Here is a 21402-nt window from a genome sequence, read left to right on the forward strand (position 1 = left end):
CCAAAACCAGCCATCCAGATTAGTGGGAGCTGCGCAAAATTTCAAAAGTAAAAATACAACAAAATAGTTTTTGTTTCTCTGTTACAGCCTCTTATCTAATGAGACAGTTCTTCACAGACACTAGAATTTGGTACATTTAGCATAGCTGCTAGATTAAGTAAAGTGCAAAACTATACTTGTAAGTTTTAATACAAAGAAAGAAAAACCATCATCAACAGAAATGAATTTACAATTCATTGGTTCCTCACTCCCAACTTAACTTGTCTCCTTCAGAAACAAACAATTAGCAAGTAGCTCTCCTTCTCAGAGAGCGTCTTTTGGATGGAAAATGCAAAATGTCATAGAACCAAAGTGTTTTCCCAAATTCAGATGTGGATATCATGTTGTTACTGACCCCAAGTCCTCTGGAAGACCCATTTATGCTGCAATAGCAAAAACACAATAAGCAACCCTGTGGGATAGCCCACTAATGAGCCATTTTAAGTAACAGTTAAACAAAAATTACTTCAATAACTTGAAAGCATACACTTGACCAGTATTTATGTGATGATCAGGTATTGGCCTGGGGCTCCAGAGGAGTCAGCTCCAGCTCCATGCAAACTCCACAGTCACATGTGGGTAATCACACAGTCTGTATGTACCTGATGTGCCTCTTACTCTGCTTTTTCTTTATGCCCCAATAAATTAGTGATATAAATGGTTATATCATTAGTTCTCTGAGGCACTGGATTTTTCTTACCAGTTAGGTACTGGTCCTAAAATAACAGGGACCTGCCTGCAGTTTTGTGGTACTCCAGTGAAAAAAAACCAAATCAGAACTAGTAATTAATTACATGATTTCAGTATCAGGCCATGCTTGAACTTCCTCTCTCCCTTTTAGTTTTTTTACCAAAACAATGGAACATTTTGTTGTGGATTATGAGTTGCCCAAGCCAAACCACAGTCTTGCATTATTTTATTATAGTGCAGACAACATATTCGATCTGACATGGCACCATACCTGTCCCACCTGCAAATCAGAGGTCCTAAATCACAAGCTTCTACATCAAAGTTATATTCGATCCTTACCAATGTATTGTGTATTAACAACGTATTTTGCTGGAGATTTCTTCCTCATTCTACAGCCTTCTTGTACAGCAGCAGGAATTAAAAAAATTTCAAGAGGAACCAAATTGTGTCTACATACATGTAGGAATACGAGTCATGAGATTATTATCAAGTTTAAGTTGGCTCAATGTCTGGGCCTGAGCACTTTTTGATAGCAGCTCAGAAGTTATGCAGGAAGCTTATACATGAGAAGAAGTCACTCCCTAACTGCTAGAAAATGCATTTACATGCACTCCAAGACGACTTTATTTCACAGTGAGGACCTGTCTCCACACTGTGGCTAGCTGAACAACACACTACAGAAATCCTAAGACCGCAAGACCAAAGAACCGCATGAACAAAGTCAGCTGATGGTCAAGACAGGTGTTTTTCGCTCTGGAAACAAAGGTACAGTCCAGATCCATGCAGAAGTGCTGACAGATACCACTTAACATCAAACGCTCACTCAAGGCTACTGTTCACTTTTTGCCAAAGACCCCAACTTTAATTGCTTGTTGCAGTCCCTTTAGTAAAGGGCATTATGCACAACGTGTGATCTGAGGAAACCTCCTCAGGAGCTGGTTCACTTTGCTTGAAGTTAAGTTTCCCTTTGGTGACAGGGCGCCCTCCTCATTTTGATTCTTGCGCTCTCTCTGAAAGAGAAAAAGAAACCTCAAAATATTACCTCTGTTTATTTGCAGAGTTGATGCTCAGCCCCAAAGACTACTACTAATTGTGCTGGGATGTTTCCTTCAGAAGAATGGTATTTCTTTAAGGAATACTTACAATAGCACTTGGCTCAATAATCACAAGTCTTTCAAAAGCTGATGACCTTTAAATGATGTAATGACTGACTGACATCTTGTGAAGATTATATTCTTCCATGTTCTTAGTTAACAATATTATAAACTTATAGTAACAGCGCAAATTTTTTCTTTTTAACTTTCTGTTGTTCAATTTGATTCTTTGTAATCTACCAAATAAAATTGGACAATTTTTCATTTATGCTGTCAAATGGCAACAGTAAATAACTATTTATTAAATGATGGTACTGTTACTGAAAAAAAAAAGGAAACTCAAAATCAGTTTAAGGACAAGTTTAGTACATATACTTACCTTTAGTCTGCTTTTGAAACTGACTTGATTTCAAGTTTATCATATAGCTGGAAACCTCTAATTTCCAAACAACATGAAATTTGTTTTTCAAGAAAATGTCTAGCCTTCAAAGTCAGAAACAGCCTGAAAGAACTCCTAATTTTCAGAGAATTGAGAATAGCTGTAACTACCTCATGTATCTTGAAAATTCTGTTTGTTATGAGGATTACTGAAACCACTGGTTATTTCTCTACCACCTTGTCTCCACCCTCACCCCTGCAAGCACAGACCTATTTACAGATACGTGACAGATTGGGATTTGTGAATCCTAACTTACCACTCTCCCCCACTGTCTAGATAATGCAGGTATTGGATTGGTACCCACGTCAGCTATTTCTTAATTTTATGAATCAGAGCAGTTGCAGAAATTTACCTACACTGTACGTCTCCCCAGTTACAATATAATCCACATCTCACACCATACAAATCACTGTTCTACTTAACAGCTTCAAATTGTACTCTCTCTCATTCAGAGCTATCATGTAATATGGAGACGCACAGTGGCTGTTATTGCTTCATTAGTGCTGAAACTTTAGAGATTAAAAACTGGAAGATATCAGAAGAAATGGCCTAGGTTAGGGTCAATTGACAGCAACTGAGTTCTACTTCAAGAAATTTGACAACAAAAAAAGGACTGGATGCGACTATTATTTCATCTTTAGTTATCACATACCAAACGTCTAGTCCCTTTCTACAGTCCTTTATCTTAATTCTAATTTAATTTAATTTTAATTTAACTTCTGCATTCAAAAAGGAAGGACTGCATGTTTGATCTACATCATCCTGCATCTCTCCTACAGCTCAAATGGGTTACAACACCAATCGAATTGTTCAGAGAACATTATTACTGTTGGCACACAAAAAGTTATTGGGGGCTTCCTCCTTCCCTACTAGTACCCTTGAAGTACACAAAAGAGGCCTTAATTACTTCTGCCTTTGCCACGCAGTCATAGAACATCCGGATCTCCTCGGCACAAGCTGTATCACTGAAGTCATTCTGTTTCCAGCAGGCCATCATTACCGACATCTCCGTAATGCATGTTGCCTCTAGAAGAGAAAGACACAACCAAAAGTCTCAGGTGTTTGGGATTTCATGCTAACAGCCTCCACAGTGCATAAATCTCCAGAGAGAAGTTTAAGATGGGGTTGAGGCAGGTAAGAAAAAACAACACTGAAGTAAAGATCCCACCTTTGTTTTGCGTAGAGAAGATGCTGCTAGCACAAAGATTAGCACCATTGCAGCTATCTAACATCTGATTGAATTCTTAAGGTAAATGCTATACTGAGATGTAACAAAGTATTTTACATGCATGATCCACATACGGAATATCACAAGACGCAAATTTAGGGTTGTTGTATGAGAAAGTAATGTTTTCAAAGGAACCCGTGTGCTAATTCTACGGCACCAACCAGTCCCCTTTCCCCTCTGCTGCCCTGCAGCGCAAAGGCGTTTCCGAGCGTCAACTCGACCCAGCCCTGACACCACCACGGCCCTCCCCAGGGTAAAGCCGCAGGAGAGCGGTGGGACAGCTCCCGGGGAGAACGCCGGAGGACGCACCGGCGGCAGGTCCGCCCCACAGGGGCTGGGGGCCCAGCCCCGCCCCCCCATCCCCGGCCGTTTCTCCCTGGGGAAGGGGCGTTTAACGGCCTGGCGCCGGCAACTCACCTCCCGCCTGCTCCCTGCGGTTCGCTACCTTGTTGGCCAGCACCAGCGGCCGGGTCGGGCGGATAACCGGGGGCCGCTTCTTCTGCCGCCACTGCCCGGAGACCCAGCGGGTGACCCAGGCCGGGTAGACGGGCGCCGCCATGCTCTTTGCGACAGGCCGTGCGGCGAGCGGGCCCCGCCCAGCCGGTGGGCGCCTGCGCGGCCCGGCGCGCGCTGCTCGCCCCGGGGCTGCGGCCTTGCCGGAGGGCTGCGCTGCGAGAGCGTCCCGCCGGCTGCCGCCGCCCAGCACGGGGGTGCTCACCGCGTCCGCCGGGAGCCCGAGCGCGGCTGCCGATAGGTAACGTCCTCTCCCATTAAACGGCAAATCGGTCCGTTTGTGGTGTAACCTCGTTTTTCCTCCCCCGCCCCGTTCTCCAGGCAAAGGCCGTGAAAGTTAAGTAAGTGCCCGCAGTCCCTGTGTTGCAGGGACCCGCCCAGTAACAACTCCAACAATTCACTTCTCGGAACCTTTTCTGCAGCAAACCTGACCAGTGAAGGAGTGTACACACTTCAACCAGAGCAGAAGAAACCGTGATTGTTTCTAATACTTCAAATGAAACAAATTCTTTTGCAACTGTATGGAAACTTCCCTTGGTGCTTGAAACCCAGCACGTCACTCTCAGCCCTTCATCTCTCTCCACTACATACCAACGGCTGGATCTCTCCTGCGTCGTTTACTGATGTTCCTACCCTTATCTTCCAAGAAGATGCTGAAACCGCTTCTTCTGAAATGGTAGTGGTGTTCTCACAGTCTCATACTCGGTAGTGGAGAATCCCGTTGCTCCCAGAAGTTTCTTTCCTCGTGTAGGATTTAAATCCCTGGAAGTCCTCAACTCATCTGGCTGATTCTGGAGCCCTTATGTCCCCAGCTGAAAATGAGAGGTAATACAGAAGGCACAGTAACGTTTCAAGGGCTGGGGTACAAACAGATTTCTGCACAGCACAAGGGACAAGGTAGATGCAGAGAACTGATGAGTTAGACGTTGGACTGGAGACCTAAAGTACTCAGATGCTTGTCATATAATGGTCACTGAATAAGCCATGCTATCACCATATCAGGGCTCCTTCAGGCACCACCAATTTCCCTTGTGCACTGGAGGACCTAGGAAGAATCGGTTTTCTTCCATAGGAACGTTGAAACAATTTTTTGCATAGCACATTGTTTTGGATGAAAACAATATATTCAACCTCCTACCTATGGACATAAAGAAAAAAGTACTCCACTCGCCTCTGCCCAGTCAAGGAAGTTAACAAGACATTGGAAATTTTGTTACCTTGATTTAAACATCACCAGACCTATACCAGAATATTCTCAGTATCATTACTAGAATTTACTGCATCTGCAGATTTAATATATGTTCTGGTATGTCTGATTCTGTAATTATTTTTGTCTTACTGTTAAAATAGTATTTTCTTAGAGTCCAATTTAAAGAATATGAGAAGATATTTTCAAGTAAACAAAAAGATTTCTTTTGGTCCTCTTTAGAAGCGAATTTCCATCTCTTTAGGTCCAATTTCAAACAGTCTATCTGGAAGTTCTGAAACATTTTGGCAAGAGGGATATTCCTCTACTTCCTTTTTTTTTTCTGATGAGACAGGAAATGAGTTCTCATTCTAGCTTGGCTACCAGCGGAGAAGAAGAAAAACCAGTTGACACCTTCAAATTAGGCTAGAGGGCTTGCATCCTGCAACTCTAAACATTAGGAATCTTGCAAATTCAAGACAGGGAGATGAAGTACTTTTCAGTATTCGAGTTCATGTGAGGTTCAGCTACTCTTGTTTTTGCCTCTTCTAGTTACCCCTACTGATACCCACTTTTCTTTGCTGCATTTGCCTGCTGCAGTTACTAACTAGACTTGCACAAGAACAATAAAAAGGGAAGATGCAAACACTAGGACATAAAAGAAGCCGAACTGCACTCCCTGTAAATCAACCTCCCTTTTTCCAAATTACATTAGCTAATGGCAGCACCTTCAGATACAGTCACCTTCAAAAGCTCTTTTAAGTAATTCCAAGAAAAATGGGGGGAGGCTGAGAAAGAGAAAGGCAAGCTGCACAAGGAGAAGTCTAATAGCTTCCTGTCAGTTACTGCTGTCTGCATTAGAATCTCTTTTTTGGCATTCAGGCTGGGATTGAAGCATCAGCCTAAGAAATTCCCGAGCAGACAGAATAACCTATGTGATGGTGTCTGCGCACACCACGCAGAGATGTCTGAAGCAAGACACATTCTTTTCAAGGGAGAATGTGAAACTACAGAAGAGGTGTGTTACTCAATACCTAAGTCTCTCTATAGCCTGTATTTTGTATAGCTGATAGCACAGAGACACTAACGGATGGGACAGAAGCGCCGACTTTACAGGGACAGTCACAAACCCAGTTCCCTCAGCACACTGATGAGTGAACCCCACAGATGTTTCATTGTGAATCCTGAACGTACAACTATAAAGAACGTGTAAAATTCTAACTGCATTTACAACTACTTTACTTGGATCAACATAGTTAAAGCTGAATCCTAGCCTGCGTTTCAGCTAGTCAAAACCAAAATCAACCACAGAGATTAAGCTCTTAGTATTAGATTTGAAAAGAATCTATATCACAACTGGAATAAGGGCCAGTTATGATGCTACAGTAAATGCTATGCCACAATTAAATACAATGCTAACAATGCTGTAATAAAATACACCCTTAAAATGAGATTGTTGTCTCTAAGAGGTGAGAAATTATACCATGGATCCTTCGCTTTCTGGAGTAACTATGTAAAACCTCCAGACTACCTAAAAAACAATTCGGGGATGAGGCTACAAAATTGGTTCTATTGGGAGAAATGAATAGAGTCGATATCCACGTCTTTCTGAACTGCTTGGATTCAGCTTTCGGGTAAATTCCAGTATATTCACCCAAGTTTATCCTGAATGCCCCAATTCTTCTCGTACAACTTCATAATACCCTCACCTACCACAGTTTATTCCCAGCTGTCTCACCGCGACCTCCTTAAACTCCAATTTAATTGGAGATGCCTTAAAAATTAAGGCACCCCCACTTTAACTTTAGTAATGAAACTAACCAGTTTGCTAAGATTCCAGTCGGTTCAGGCTTACTCCTGTCTGCTGAGCTATTGTGTTTGGACTGTATTAGCACTTAATGCACTTATTAGCACAGATGCATTCATTAGCACAATGATACATGCAATTTCTTTTCTGATGTGTCACCCCCACCCCAACTCCAATGCTAGCCTACCTTATCCTGAGCTATCTCAATCAGATCAGCCACCCTGCATTATTCTGTCCACCTGACTAGTTCTTAGCTGCCATCTCTAATCCCTAACTCCCTGATCTACCCAAATCCAGCCCATTTCCACTGCAGATTACCTGATGCCTCCTTATTTGCTCAGAGATGCCACAAAATACCATGATCTGCTCTGATCCGTTCCAAGATTCCCAGAACCATCTCTAGCTGAGACACTTCAGCAGTAGATGGGTCTTTTCTGCAGGAAAGAATGTATGTAACAGCATACAAATTAAGATGCCAGTCGTGTCAGAGCTCTGGCACAAATCCTGCAGTTCCATTCTTCTCCACCCTTCCTAATCCCTCTGCAAGGCTATGTATCTCTCACTGCCAGCCCTGAGACACTGAATCATAAGAGAAGTGCAGTTTGTTAAAGCCTGACACAGGCTTTGGCTCAGCTGGTCATATCACTAAAAGGATTTTGTCTCTGATTAATTTCAACCTGTCAGTAGAGGTCTCTGGGCAGAATGAAGGAACCTGCCACCCTCTATGTTTCCGATTAATACAGCTTCTCAGAAGGTGCCTGGAGATCCATCAACAATCTTAATTAAATCCAACCAAATGGATGACAGCTCATCATTAAGGGAGTGGCTCTCTTGGGACAATGGCCGAAGAGTGCATATGCAAGGATGGTAAGGGAGGCAGATGGCTGCTTGTCTAACATAGCAAAGCCTGTTTAAACAGTGATGTCCCTGATGGCTGTGTTTCAATTCAATTTATCCTGTTCCCAGTCCTTTAGGAGTTATTTGTTCTTCCACACCTGTTAAAACTACCCTCTGCCAAGGTGCAAGAGGGGCATTTATGCTGTGATTCTTCGGCTGATGCACTTTGCAGACCATTTCCAGGGAAAGAATCTCATTCTCCTTTCCCTCCAAACATACACATCCACTGTTGCTTGGCTCTCATTCTACTTACCATCACAGAGGGCCCAGAGATCCTTCAGTTTGAAAACTACTACAGTGACAGAAATAAGAAAAGGTGATTCTTTTTCAGTTCTAGAAATTGGCAATGGTAGGTATCAAATCAATATTCTTCAGTGAGGTTATTTGCTTCCTAGAAATTGCAGTCCTTGCTAAAGGACAGAAAACACAGACTACTAGTTCAGTATATAAAATACCCAGCTTCTTACTGAAAATAGTCAGCACCTGGTATCACAGTTTTGGCAGGAGAATGATATCTTTAGCTTGTCCAATGCAATGAATTGGACTGCTAGATTTTTCTCCTTCTGTCAGACATTTGTTTCTCCTGTCTTACCTCTCAGAGGGCATAAACTTACCCTAACTTGTCAAGTCAATTCTGAGACACAGAATAGAATCTACCAGTGTTTCATATGAGCAGTAATGAGGAGATACCTATTTTTAGAACATTAATGCTAGTGAATAAAGCTATCCTGATGGCTTTGAAATCCTCCCTCTAGTCACACAGTAAACAGGCAAAATCCATGACAGTCAAGTGACTTACCCTACTTAGCAGAAGCCTACCAAAGGGTTTACAGAGATTATCTCTTTATCATCCTCAATACTTGATATCTTTGCTAAAATTCCTGGTTAGTCTCAGTTGTGTGTTTTTATGAATATGAGCACCTGCACTGTAAGAACTTGATAAAGAAAGATACGGATACACTGTTCAGTCTGAGTATCATATAAGCCTTCCAGTAGTCATAACATGAGTGATAACATTCAGCCACCATCTAGCTGGTTTGGATTTAAAGCACTGAAGTGAGAAATCCAGTTAGCAGTCAAGAACAGAAATCAGAAACCTTTTTCCAAAATATTAATAGTTGCTGCAGTGACCTTCCTCCTTGTCTGCATTCACATACTTGCATTAGTAGAAAGACAACTAGGATTGTAAATTGAATTGACTTTGGCTAAGACTGGCAGTAGTCTTCGGACATTATATAGCAATCCTTTCAAATGCATTATTATCTAAATTAACCTCAAACTCTTCAAGGGTATGAGACCCAGCTTCTCCTCCTGCCTCCTCCAAATAACAGGAGAGGGATGAAAGAAAAGCCCTGCTGGGAGAACCACCTTTATTCAACATTTTGCAGTCCTTGCTGTGCAGAGAAGTGGACATTGTGAAGGTCAGTCAGCAGCCTGGAACAGAACTGCAACCACAACTCTTTAGCCAGCTGGGGAGGATTCCCGCCTCTCCTGCCCATGAGGAGTTTGCCTGGCAGCTATACAAGTTATTCATACTATGCACTGAAAGAAGTATTTCAGCCTTAATTCTTGTGCATCATGTACAATAAGTGAAACACATTTAATATATTAATATAGACAACAGACACACTGTTTATAAATCATGGATATATTGTGTCATATAGGAGCCGATAAAGCTAGTATGATCTATCACTGCAGAAAAAAGTCTGCAGATACAAAAGAAACACAAGGCTTGGGTGAGCATCATGGCTGTGAAGAGTGGTAGCTGATACTCATTACCTTTTGAGAAGTTCACCACCTGTAAGACTGTAAAAAATAGTTACACCTAGGAAGACACTAAGAACTCAGAAGAGAAAGCTATTGAAACTGGCTCGTGACTCTTAACTACAAACTAGAAGTTATACTTTGAAAAACTCAGACAAAACCCACAGACTATCTGTGATAAAGTTACTTTCATATCTGTGCTTTCACACCCGTTTTAAGAAGGTATATGGCAATCAGAAATACTTATGCTTGGCAACAGTTATGAAGCTCAAAGCAACAGCCTTCTGTAGAACATACATATAGCAAAAAAACCCCAACCCTGTAAGACTAACAAAAAACCTTGTTGACTGGTGACTGTTATACTGAGTACAGATAATAAATACTGGTGAAGGAATACTTGGTTGTGAACTAGCAAATTAATGCATCAGGGTCCCAAGCAGTTAAGTGTCCATCTGGTTTGCTAGCTACTCTTAAGTTTGTACCACCATATCTTCAATTCTATTGTTAGTTGACAAACATGCTCATTTTGCTGAGCGGGAAGACACAGTGAGGCTTCAGGACACCACTAATCAAGAACTAAGCAGGTGCTGTAATACCCATGCTTATATTGGTACTTCCTCCTGTTATTCCTGCAAGGACAATACATTAACTGTAGCATGTCTAATTTTGGCAACAGCAGATGAATTATAATACCTGGACTTGGTTATAAATACCACACTTCTAGAAAATGTATTTAAATTACAGGATAAAATAGCAAAAGCAGAATGTGCTAGTACCTGGTTCTTATTTTTTATGTTTAGGACAGAAAGCAAGATCAGAATTTCTCCCCCTGACTATCTCACCAAAAACCTGAATAAGAAAGGGTTTTGAGATATAGCTAATTAAGAGAACCAAGCAGTTAAAGGAGACTGAATGATTTTCTATACAGAAACATTAAATCAAGAGAATCTGAAGTAACTGAAAGCATTAATTTAAACAAATTATTTAAGTATCGTTAAACTGTTCAGCAGAAGTTGATATTCAGAACTAAAGCAGCCTTAATTTGTTTTATCATAATTTACTTCTCAAGCACATTGTGGCCACTTCAATCCTGAATACATATCTGTAATCTTAATCTGATTTGAGTAATCCACTTTAACAATTAATTCAGATATTTTCACTTAGGTATTTACATCTCCTGATTAACTGAATAAAAGGAATGTAAACTGATGAATGCATTTTAGCTGAAGAACCATTTGTTACTATTATCACAGAAGAGATTAAAAAAGCAGCTTTCTCCTAAAAAGAAATCAGGTGAGATCAGTGTAGAGTGTATGCATTTTCTACATTTACAAGAATCCAGTGATAGTTACGGGTCTGAAATCTCCTCTGTCAAGGTGCCCTGATTTTAACACTGCAGTATTTTTGTATCACCTGAGGGGCAAACATTGAGATGCATATCATTACCTATACTAATATGATACCTATAATATCATACCTGTAACATTATGAATGGTAATTTGAGAAAAAAAAAGATTAAGTGATCCATCCACAGCTAAACAATAGATAGTGACTTAATTAGGGATAAAATGTAGATTCATTCCTGTTCCTAACTTTTACTAACATGCTTCAGACTTCCCATAGCAATGCATGAACTGCCTTACAAAATGCAAATTACCCCACAGACTCTAGACTGTCATTACCAACATTCTGTCTTAGGCATAGATAAACTCTGGCTATTTAGTCAGTAGTTACTTCTGAAGAGGGAGGAGAAATGGAGAAATAAAATACCATTATACCATAAGAGACATCACTGCAGTGTGGCCAAATTTGCTTGTGCTTTTAAACCTGTGACACTAAGTGAATTAGTCTCCCTCCAATGCATGATCAATTATTTCAGAAAGGTACCCAACGTGGCAGGGGACAGTGGCCTTTATTTATATCTGTAAGAGATACAGGCTGCGCAGCAAGGAAGATCTATCCACAAGTCATCACTTACTTTTAGGAACTCCAGTCACAGACCAGGATCATACTGTGCTAAGATTTGGCAGAGATACAAAACCATCTGAGTACACCTGATTCTGATCATCCACTTCAGCACAGAAAGACTGCAAGGTTTTTATCGAAACTGCAGAAACCACTGGAAAGGCACCATTGTTAAAATGTATTTGTCTTTGCAGAAAGCTGCAGATACTCAAAAAGAACAAATCAAAGGCCTCTGAATTGCTAGCATTAAGGAGATAACAAGAAGTCAAGATTATAGCTGGGATTTCAGATTTGATGGAAGCGTAAAAGAACCAAAGCATATTAATTTTACTCCAATTCTCCACAACACCAGGTAATAAACTTTCTGGTGTGCAATACTTCGTTGAAAGTTGCGAATTAAATAATATCACCTGGTAAGTTAGCAAAAGGGGAAAATTAGGCAGAAAGTGACCTGCCCATAGCTATTCAGTTACCCTGAAAAGTAAGAGTATTTGAGGCATGCTTACTTGGGGAGAAAAGACTTTATTGCCACAATTTCATAAGGCACAATTGCTCTCCACAGACATTTGTCTTTTGTGATTCCTTCACAGGAGAAGCTATTTGTTAATAGCAGCTAAAACTACTATGAGGAGAATAAATGACTGATAAAATACTTATAAAAATTATTAATATTTTGGAGATTAAAAAATCCCTGAAATAACTTAGGGCATTTGAGCAAGAATCTGAAGAGATGTTCCTCTAAAGTCATGTAAGCCACAAAGAAACTATACCAAATGCAAAAGAAGAGTAAATTCCTCTTTTGCCCCACATGTTGACACCTGCAAGTCAGGGGCGGCGGCACACCACAGAGCTGAAATTCAAATCAAAGCAGTTGCTAGGATCTCCACTGCTGAAATCCAATCATAGCAGAAACTTACTCACTTCATGCACCAGAAAAAATAGTCTCTGTGAGAGTTTTTCTTCTATTTCAAGGCATTTTTGGAGCGAAGTAAGAATTCACAGTCTCAACTTTCAATGCAATTTTCAAATCAAGCTCTTACAAAGATGGGTCAGTGTTGCCTTGTCCTCTTGAGAAAAATCTCATGCATATAGTCCCAAAATCTTCCCTGATGCGACTCATTGCGGTGAATCATAGCAGTGAGGGCCTCACCCTGATCAAGGCTTTGCCAATAATCCTGCAGCCACATCTCTTTCCAACTGAAACAAAAAAAGAGACACCACCATAAACCATTAAAAAAACAATGAGTCTGCAGCTGTAATAGCACTGAAACCATTTTTTTCTTTCATCTAAGAGGAAAACAGGCCCAGAGATGGTCATGACAAAGTATGTTGTTACCATGCCATTGTGCTCCAAGTCATTTAAAGAAACTTGCTATGAAAATTCTCTACAGAAAATATAAGTTCACTATTAGCTTTACAACATTCTAGAAGTATCAGCATGCGATTGTAGTCTTAATCAAAGACACTAAATTATTAATTGTAGAGAATAAAAACTTCTAAAATAAAATCTAGCACAAGTCCTTACATGATTTTGAGAGTAGCCTTCCATGGCCAGTATGTGTTAACGGTTAGCCTAAGAATCAATTTTATTTCAGATAAACCATTTAACAATTAGAGAATGACAGCTACTCATTACAAACGCAGGTTGTGCGTGGCAGAGACAAAAAAATCATTATATCCCTCAACCCTGACTCTATTCTTTATCTCCAGACTACATGGTTGAGTATACACTTTCTCTTTTCCAATGCATACATTCTCAAACTTTTCATAGCACAGACTACATCACTGCAACTTTCAGCAATTCCTTCCCATTCATGATCATGTAGACTACTTCTCTCATTTGTGTTATATCAAGGTATGGCAATAATTTATTTCTCTCTTCTCCATTTTATCTGCTACCCAGCCACACAAGCCCATCACAAATTTTGGAAAGGACCAAACATGATGGTCTTTTTAATCTGTCCATATGAGTTACCCAATACTTGTTAACTTATATAACTTATATACTTATATAACTTATATATTTTTGCTTCTTCTCCCTCCCAATCACAGAAATAAGTACAGTGCCTTCTGCATTCAGTCTATACACCATGTATTAAAGCAAGCAGGGCTGCGCTGCCCAGAAGCAGATCTCACCCACTACTCCAGGAAGACCAAAAGGAACACACAACATGTCATATTCGCTTTCTTTGTGGAGCAGCATACAACTTGTATGCCATGGGAATTAGTTTTCTGTGGTCAACAGCATCAACTATGGTGGGACATTTCTGCAGTGTACACCAACAGAGACCTCAAAATAAACCTTTTAACATAGATTACAATGTGAAGGATCATAGACAGAGGCTTACTTCTGCATTAAAGAAGAAAAAAGTATGCCAAAAGGTTCCTCTGTAAAATGCACTTGGACATACTGTGAGATCACTTTGCTTACCAGCTAAATTCATTAACCTTTGTTCAAGGACTGTCAACATGAGTTACTTGTTTTTTTACAGCACTGTGTAAGGGCACACATTAGGAAAATGAGTATACTGGCATTAAGTACTAGACACAAGACTAAGTGGCAGTAGGAAACAGAAAAAAGAAAGTGTTTTCCAGCTGAACTCTACAGAAAAAACACTGAAAGGGATTCCAGTATCCAAATTAAGACTTTTGTCAAAAACATTAAATAAGACCACTTTGGTATTTTTCTTTTTACATTGCTGTTACTGGTTTTTAAGAAAATAATTTCACTCTGATTCTGTAGCTTGGAAAAAACTGATACCCCAGGATGAACAGAACTGTACAGATATCATGGAACTAACAAGTACATACACCTGAAACCTTATTACCATGAGATACAGATCTATCTTTAATCCTGGCTGATTATTGGATTCTATTGCAAGAGACACCTTACAGTGTACGCGTGGCAAATCTGATACACTTTTAAGCTGGTTTTCCTCTTGTCGTAAATAAACTGTGACATTGATATAAAAATGGAACTAGCACAACCATGATGGTTTCAAAATATTCCTTTATCAAAGGCACGCTGGCTTCTCCTTTCTCATGCTACCACAGATGAAAACTGTTCAGGTAACTGTAAAGGTATTGTCACTTAGTCTTACAGTTATCCTCTCAAATGTCCCACTTTTGGAAAATAAATCCTTATCAATGAAACAAACCAAACACTTCTCTTCACAAAGGTGAGAGTCCAAGAATAATGGGAGATTCCAGTTTCTACTAAACGGATATGCTACTCATCACAAGCACTGTAACTCACTATTTTCTGTACAAAGCAGCCAAGAATTCAATAGATTATAGTGACTGACCCATAACCTAACACGTACAAATGGTTGTTCTATAGCCTTTCTTCTGAAGCTCACTTGGGTGTGAAGCCCAAAAGTCCAAACACAAGTGAGGCTGCAAGCATAAGGGTTTAGGAATCATGTCTCCATACTTAGAGCTGAAGGACAGCAAGGTGAAGGTATAATAATGTGCTCCAGCTACATAAACCTACACAGAGATTCTGATGCAACAGTTCTGTCAATTCAGCACATTCGTCAACCCTACATCTGGGAATAAGGGTTACAGACCATGCAGATGCGCAGGGTAACCATACTGTAATTGGGTACTTGCTCTAAAAATATATCAACTCCAATTGCCTTTGTTGTTCTCTAAGGTCCAGAAGTCTCCAGAACCCAAAATCACAGTGTATGTTTACAGTCACACCTTGTATATTGTGTATATTCTATCACTTGTAACCCCACTAGGCCTGCATCATTTTTCCACAGTGTTTTCTAAAGTAACAAAACACACAATTGACTGGCTCAGTAGGCATTGATCATACTGTTGACATAATATTACTGTCAAGCTCTGACGAAATATAAGCATGTTTAGCTAATGCTTTGGTGGCAATTTTATGCTACTGTCACACCATTTACAATTCTAAGTAATCATGTTCCATTTTGGAGATAAAAATGGTGAAAGCTCAGATGCTTACAAGAGAGAAATCACTGTATTTCACTGCAGATCCCCTCATGTCTATGATGAGACACATCTCATGTCTATAAACATGGGGAGAATAACACAGTATGGTTCAGTAAGACACGGAAACTTCCATGGGATGCAACTGTAGCTTGGATTATGGACCAGCTGTTTAAAACTCCTTGCTGGTGACCACTGCATAGAATGATGGAGTACCTGAGCTTGCAAGTAAATGGCACAGGCACCCATGCTGCACCTTCAAAGGTATTTCTCTACTGCCATCTGCTGCTCGATCAAAAGAAAATCTATGAAAAAGTAGAGAATGCTCTACTGTAGTCAGCTGCTGCATAGCATGCTACAGAGGAAAAGCACATTTTGGTACTGAGACTGAGAAAAGGTATTACTATAAAAAAGATCCAATAAATCAATCAACCAACAGAAAACAAAGGATTACTGGCCCCTTTTACTTACAAGCATAACTTTTCAATTAGTCAATATGAGAATTAATTGTACTGTGAAAAACACTTTTTAATGACAAACATCGCAAGTTTGTGAAATAGGCATTTCCTAAAGAACCTGAATGACCTCAGGCTTATTTTCCTTTTTTAACCTCATTTGGCCATTTCTGAACACATCCAAACATAGGAAGAAGTAGTTCCCCACACTTACAAAATTCTTCATACTTGTGGATAGATAACCTAATAAATCTCTTTTAGAACTTTATATCCACATGGAACTTAGTTCTGGGTTATAGTACTTGAAATGATGGATTCTACATTTTCAACAAACTGTTTCTTCTAACATTTTAACACTCCTGAGCATTCAATTCCTTAGTCTAGGAAATTATTAACAAAGCTGTAAACTGATAGAAACTGGCAGAGGGTATATTGACAACTTCCTTCTGGACAGTGCACGAGATCTTCCCAATATTTTCAAAAAGTCATTAATTTAATACTACAGTGGGGCTGACATCAGAACATGGAAATCTCTGGTGACAAGACAGCTATGAACATAGGCAAGATCTGCTATGGCTGAGGGTTTACCTTTATGATAGCTGTCTGATGACTTATAGAAAGTGAATTGCATGCCTAAAAAAGACAGAAATTGTTGCAGGTAATGCAAAGAAAAATTACAAACCTGGTGGATCCAAACACATTACACTAGTAATATGCACTACAAAAAGTGCAAGATCCCTTCGTTCCAGCAACTGCAACTTCAAACACTGTTAATGGAAAAACTTAAGGTTTGGGAACCCAAGCTTGTTTTGTACCAACACATATAAACACTAAGGACTAAGTAGACCATGCAAACAAAACCTTATTCTGCCATCAAAAGTGGTTGCCTGAGATTTGGTGTGGTTATTTCCCTGCTGACAGACTTGAGGCAAGGTCGCACTAGAGATGGCTAACACTGGACTATAGGCCTGAGAGATTCCAGCAACACTAGCAATCCCTGTGCGCAAAGGGAACAAGAACTACTCAACCTATTCTCTGTCCTGCATGGTCCCTCTCCTAAGTAAATGGGATGGTGTCCTTTAACACAAGGCAGAATTCTGTCACACAAAACAACAAAAAGTCTTGTAAAGTATTCTGGATAAGCCTGACTTCTGCTCTGAAGTTAACAGGAGTTAACCAGGCCTGCACTGAACAGTGGCAAGCCCATTGTTAATGCAGTACTTTGTAATGAGGTGTAGAGCTTCTTTCACCCAAGAGCTACCAAGTGCTTTACCATCACCGTACTGAAAAACATTCCTCCTCCAAACAAACAAAGAGGCTAAGACAGACAAAGGATAACCACGTTGCCCAAGGTCACAGAACATTTTAACAGAATATTATGGGTGTCTCCCGCTCTTCATTCAACCACTAACCAATACCACCATCCAAGCCTCTTTTTCAGCCTCAGTGTTACACAGTATTAGCAGAACTACCACACCACCCACAAGACATAATTTAAAGCGTAACTGGAGATGTATGAAGAGATCCTTTAAGTACAAAGCATTATTAAAAATTGCAGCTACTATTATTTGAAGCTTTTTTCCTTTCAAAAAGCATAGTATTGGTACATTACCTGTCTCCTCCAGAGAGGTCTTCAACACTTCCAAACCCAGGCGTTGGCATAGGACATCCCATGTGCTTGAACTGAGCTATGCGAGGTCTGGGAGCTGGAATTTTCCCATGAGACTTTTTGTGTTTCTGCTCCTCTTTGACCCGGGTATTCTCCCTGTCACAGATGAAACACTCGAAGCCATTCAAATAATTGGGCAGAGTCATGTCATTCACACCCCACTCCCGCCTCTCCAAGGTCTCTATCAGGAACTGGTTTTTGATTCCACCAAGGTTTTTATATTCTAGATACTTCATATATTCCTCTCCATTCTTGTCCAGGAAATCAAGATACTTTGCCAGCTCTTGGGGGCTGTCAAAGTCATCTATAAGAATGATGGAGAGGTTGTTTGGCATCCAGTCCCGCACAGCTGGGGAGCCTCGGTACACTGGGACAGCACCCAAGTGCATTGGACGCCATAGCTTCTCTGTCATGTAGTCATCACATATGGCATTCTCCAAGGCCAGATGAAACTTGTACCTGGCGATAAAAGTCATAAATTCAGAATCTTCTGTAGTGGCTGTAGAAGTGTCTCTCAGTCGCTCACTGGGAAGCTCACGGTTACGCAGGCATTTCCCATAGGAGTCAACCTAAAATAACAACCGGCATCTTTATAAAGTGATTTGTTTGCCCAGAGCTTGTTTTCAGAGCTTACAGTTCTCATAAAATTCCTAACTTTGATCAGTTCCTAGCCACCTTAGTTTAACTTCAGTTTCACTCCAAGTTCTTTCTCTTGTGACTATTCCTAGAGTCCCAGTTCTAACAGCTTTAGAGGAAACCGAGTGCTCGGTTTCAAAAGCGGCATAAACTATGCTACAGATTTGGGGGTGAGGGGTGGGGTGGAAAGAGAAAGGAAGATGTCACCCAAAAATGTATTTATTAGCAGATAAATCAGAAACTGAGAGGTAAGAAGGGGCATTCAACACTCTCTATGTTAATTTAAAAGTCATCTTTCTACTTAACAGAGAACCAGTACTTTTTCAAACAGTTATTACACACAGTTCCTGCCAGTCTCAACAGGTTGGCAAAAATTTTCTATTTGTTAGACTAAGAAAAATTGACGCAGGGAGCTAAAAGAATACTGTCTAAAAATGAAAGACAATACACTTGATCTGGAATCGCTTCATACTTTGACAACACACAGTCATATTTTAAAAATTATTTTGTCTTTGCTTCACTACTGAGTACATGATGAACTTGCACAATAAACGAATCACTACTGATAGAAACAGCAGAAATGACTAGGAAAAAGATGTTTCAGACAAAGACTAAAAACACATACCTTTTTTTTTTTCCCTAATCTACTATCCTTCAGAGTTTTTCAGAAAAAAACGTACTAAACTTTTTTTCTGATTGAAGGAAACGACATTATTTCAGCTTACGAAGCTACTCTCCATCAGCTATGCCACAGCAGCACAAACCACCATAGCAATAACATAGTCCTACCACAACGCAGATAAGGCGCAGATTCTGGAAACACAGCAACCTTTTTATTGCACGCCCATACTTTCAAGTGGGAGTAAGGCTTGTAAATGGACAGCCTTCCTGTACACTAACTTAAAGGTCCAGAGATTTGAGCAACTTCTAGCACTTGGTCCACAAGACCAAGTTTATTCAGGCTTAGCCCAGCTTGTGACTGATCCCAAGTCTGGCCAGCTCCACAACTAGCAGCTACCATCAGGCCTACCTACTGGCATGCAGTGTAGTCTAGACCACGCTTTCTGAAGAAATACAACTATTTTTTCTGTCCAGCTTGTAGTCGGCATGCATCCCGTTACGATTCGTGTCTCGGCTAAAAACAAGGACAAACAAACCCCATTAAAAAGAGAAGGTGGAGGGGGGCAGCCGGGTGGGCCCAGCTCCTACAGCAACACCGTGCCACAGCCTCCCTGGGCACCCCACCTACCTGGATGTATTTCATGAGCTCCCGCACGTAGCGGTCCCTGTCTGAGGGGACATCGCAGTGGGACTGCATGTACAGCACCGGGGCATAGCCCTTCCGCCGCCACGCGTCCTTCTCGGCCAGGGGCACCGCCGGGCCCCGCAGGTACCCCACGCCGGGCAGCCACTGCAGCGTGAGGGGGTAGTCGGACTCCCGGCGGAAGGTGGCCGTGTAGTTGAAGAGCTGGATGCCGGGCGGGTGGGAGAGGACGTAGTTGTTCATGGGGGACTCCTCGTGGAAGAGCGCCCAGGTCTGGTGGGACAGGCGGGGTAGCGGCGCCTCGTAGGCCCTGAAGTCGGTGCCGTAGAAGATGAGGGCCTTGGTGCGGCGGTGCCGGGCCACCCGCCGGCTCCGGGTGACGAGGCAGGAGCCGCGCGGGCAGTCGATCCGCTCCGTGTCGCCGGGGAAGTGGGGGAAGAGGCTCCCGCTCCACCACAACAGGATGGGCAGCGCCTTGTTGCTCCGCGTGTCGTTGTTGCCGGGGCCGCGGTACGACGCGGCGGCGATGAAGGCCGCGCCCGGCGGGACGGCATCCTGCGCCCACCCCTCCGCCCCGCACGGCTCCTCGGCGCCCACCGGCCCGGCCTCCCCCTCCGCCGGCGGCCCGCCCGGCGCCGCCACCGGTCCCTCCGCGGCCAGCGCGGCCCCCGCGCCCCAGGCCAGCGCCAGCGTCACCCAGAGGGAAGCGGGCCCCCGCCGCGGCCCGCGGCCCGCCCTGCCGCCCCCCATGCCCACCGCCCCGGGACAGCCCCGCCGGCCCGGCCCAGGAAGCGGCCGCAAGGGCCCCGCCCTCGGGCGGCGTTCCGTCAGGGGGCGCGCGGCCAACGGCCGCAACGGGCGGGGGAGCGCGGCGCAGCCCGGGCCAGGGCCAGGCCGCGTTGGGGGCGCGGGAGCGGGGCAGAGGCGGGAGCGGGGCAGAGGCGGGAGCGGGGCAGAGGCGGGAGCGGGGCAGAGGCGGGAGCGGGGCAGAGGCGGGAGCGGGGCAGAGGCGGGAGCGGGGCAGAGGCGGGAGCGGGGCAGAGGCGGGAGCGGGACCGCCTTTCTCCCTCTCCTGTCATTTTGTATCCTGGCTGGTAGGGGCAGCGCGACGTGACACAGGTCCCCTTCAGTACTTGCGCAGCCGTACTTGAAGCTGAGGTAAATCCCCTGCCTCTAACGCACCTGCATCCAGATGTGAAGACAGCTGCATGAGCAGGGAAAAATCCGAGCATGCTGAAAGCAGAGACAGCTGCAGTGAGGCGGTTCCTGTACCAAGCAGGTGTTTAGATGGCACAAGAAAGTACAGCTAGATTTGCTCCTGCTGAAGACCATAAAGGGAGTGAACAGAAAACACCTTTTAGTAACAGAACTTCTGGGTGGTTTTTTTTTTTTTTTTGTTTTTTTTTTTTTACTATCTACAAGTAGTTTTAAAGCTCCCTTGAAGCTGCTCTTCTGTACCAACCTAAAATAACTCAGTTGGTGTTAAAATATTCTGGTATCTGCAAAGCTGAGTCCGGGCTACACTAAAAAAAAAAATATGCTAGAATTACCACTCAGTTACAGAATTGCTAAAAGCTTCAATTCATTCCTTAAAGAGAGAACTTAATCCCAGTCACAATACTTATAACTGGTAATTCATAATCGAGGACATCAAGCAAATACGTATTCTCTATCTGTATGAGGAACAGGTTAAAACATGGGAATCTTTTTGGCTTTCCTTTGGAAAGTTAGGTCTTGATACCGCTCGGGCACGATCCAGAAGCACACCACAGTCAGTACAGAAAGACTACCACCCC

The 21402-nt window shown here is 42.3% G+C and overlaps 2 protein-coding genes across 3 annotated transcripts; both read right to left on the reverse strand.

Annotated features, from left to right (window-relative positions):
• Nucleotides 1-938: 938 nt before the first annotated feature.
• On the reverse strand, nucleotides 939-4049 carry CHCHD1 (coiled-coil-helix-coiled-coil-helix domain containing 1). The gene is made up of 3 exons (XM_059821217.1): nucleotides 3908-4049; nucleotides 3170-3288; nucleotides 939-1739 (listed from the first exon to the last, which is right to left on the reverse strand). Exons 1-3 carry the CDS (start codon nucleotides 4047-4049, stop codon nucleotides 1626-1628), a joined length of 375 nt encoding a protein of 124 aa, XP_059677200.1. The 3' UTR covers nucleotides 939-1625.
• Nucleotides 4050-12148: 8099 nt separating this feature from the next.
• Nucleotides 12149-20356, reverse strand: FUT11 (fucosyltransferase 11). Of its 2 annotated transcripts, XM_059821280.1 has the most exons (4): nucleotides 20249-20356; nucleotides 19592-20218; nucleotides 17650-18275; nucleotides 12149-12819 (listed from the first exon to the last, which is right to left on the reverse strand). In XM_059821280.1, exons 1-4 carry the CDS (start codon nucleotides 20354-20356, stop codon nucleotides 12672-12674), a joined length of 1509 nt encoding a protein of 502 aa, XP_059677263.1. In that variant the 3' UTR covers nucleotides 12149-12671. The 2 variants fall into 2 exon arrangements, with proteins under 2 accessions (XP_059677263.1, XP_009807297.2); XM_009808995.2 differs by having other exon boundaries at nucleotides 19592-20356.
• Nucleotides 20357-21402: the final 1046 nt, after the last annotated feature.

The sequence above is a fragment of the Gavia stellata genome, chromosome 9 (assembly GCF_030936135.1).
Source record: "Gavia stellata isolate bGavSte3 chromosome 9, bGavSte3.hap2, whole genome shotgun sequence".
NCBI lineage: Eukaryota > Metazoa > Chordata > Aves > Gaviiformes > Gaviidae > Gavia > Gavia stellata.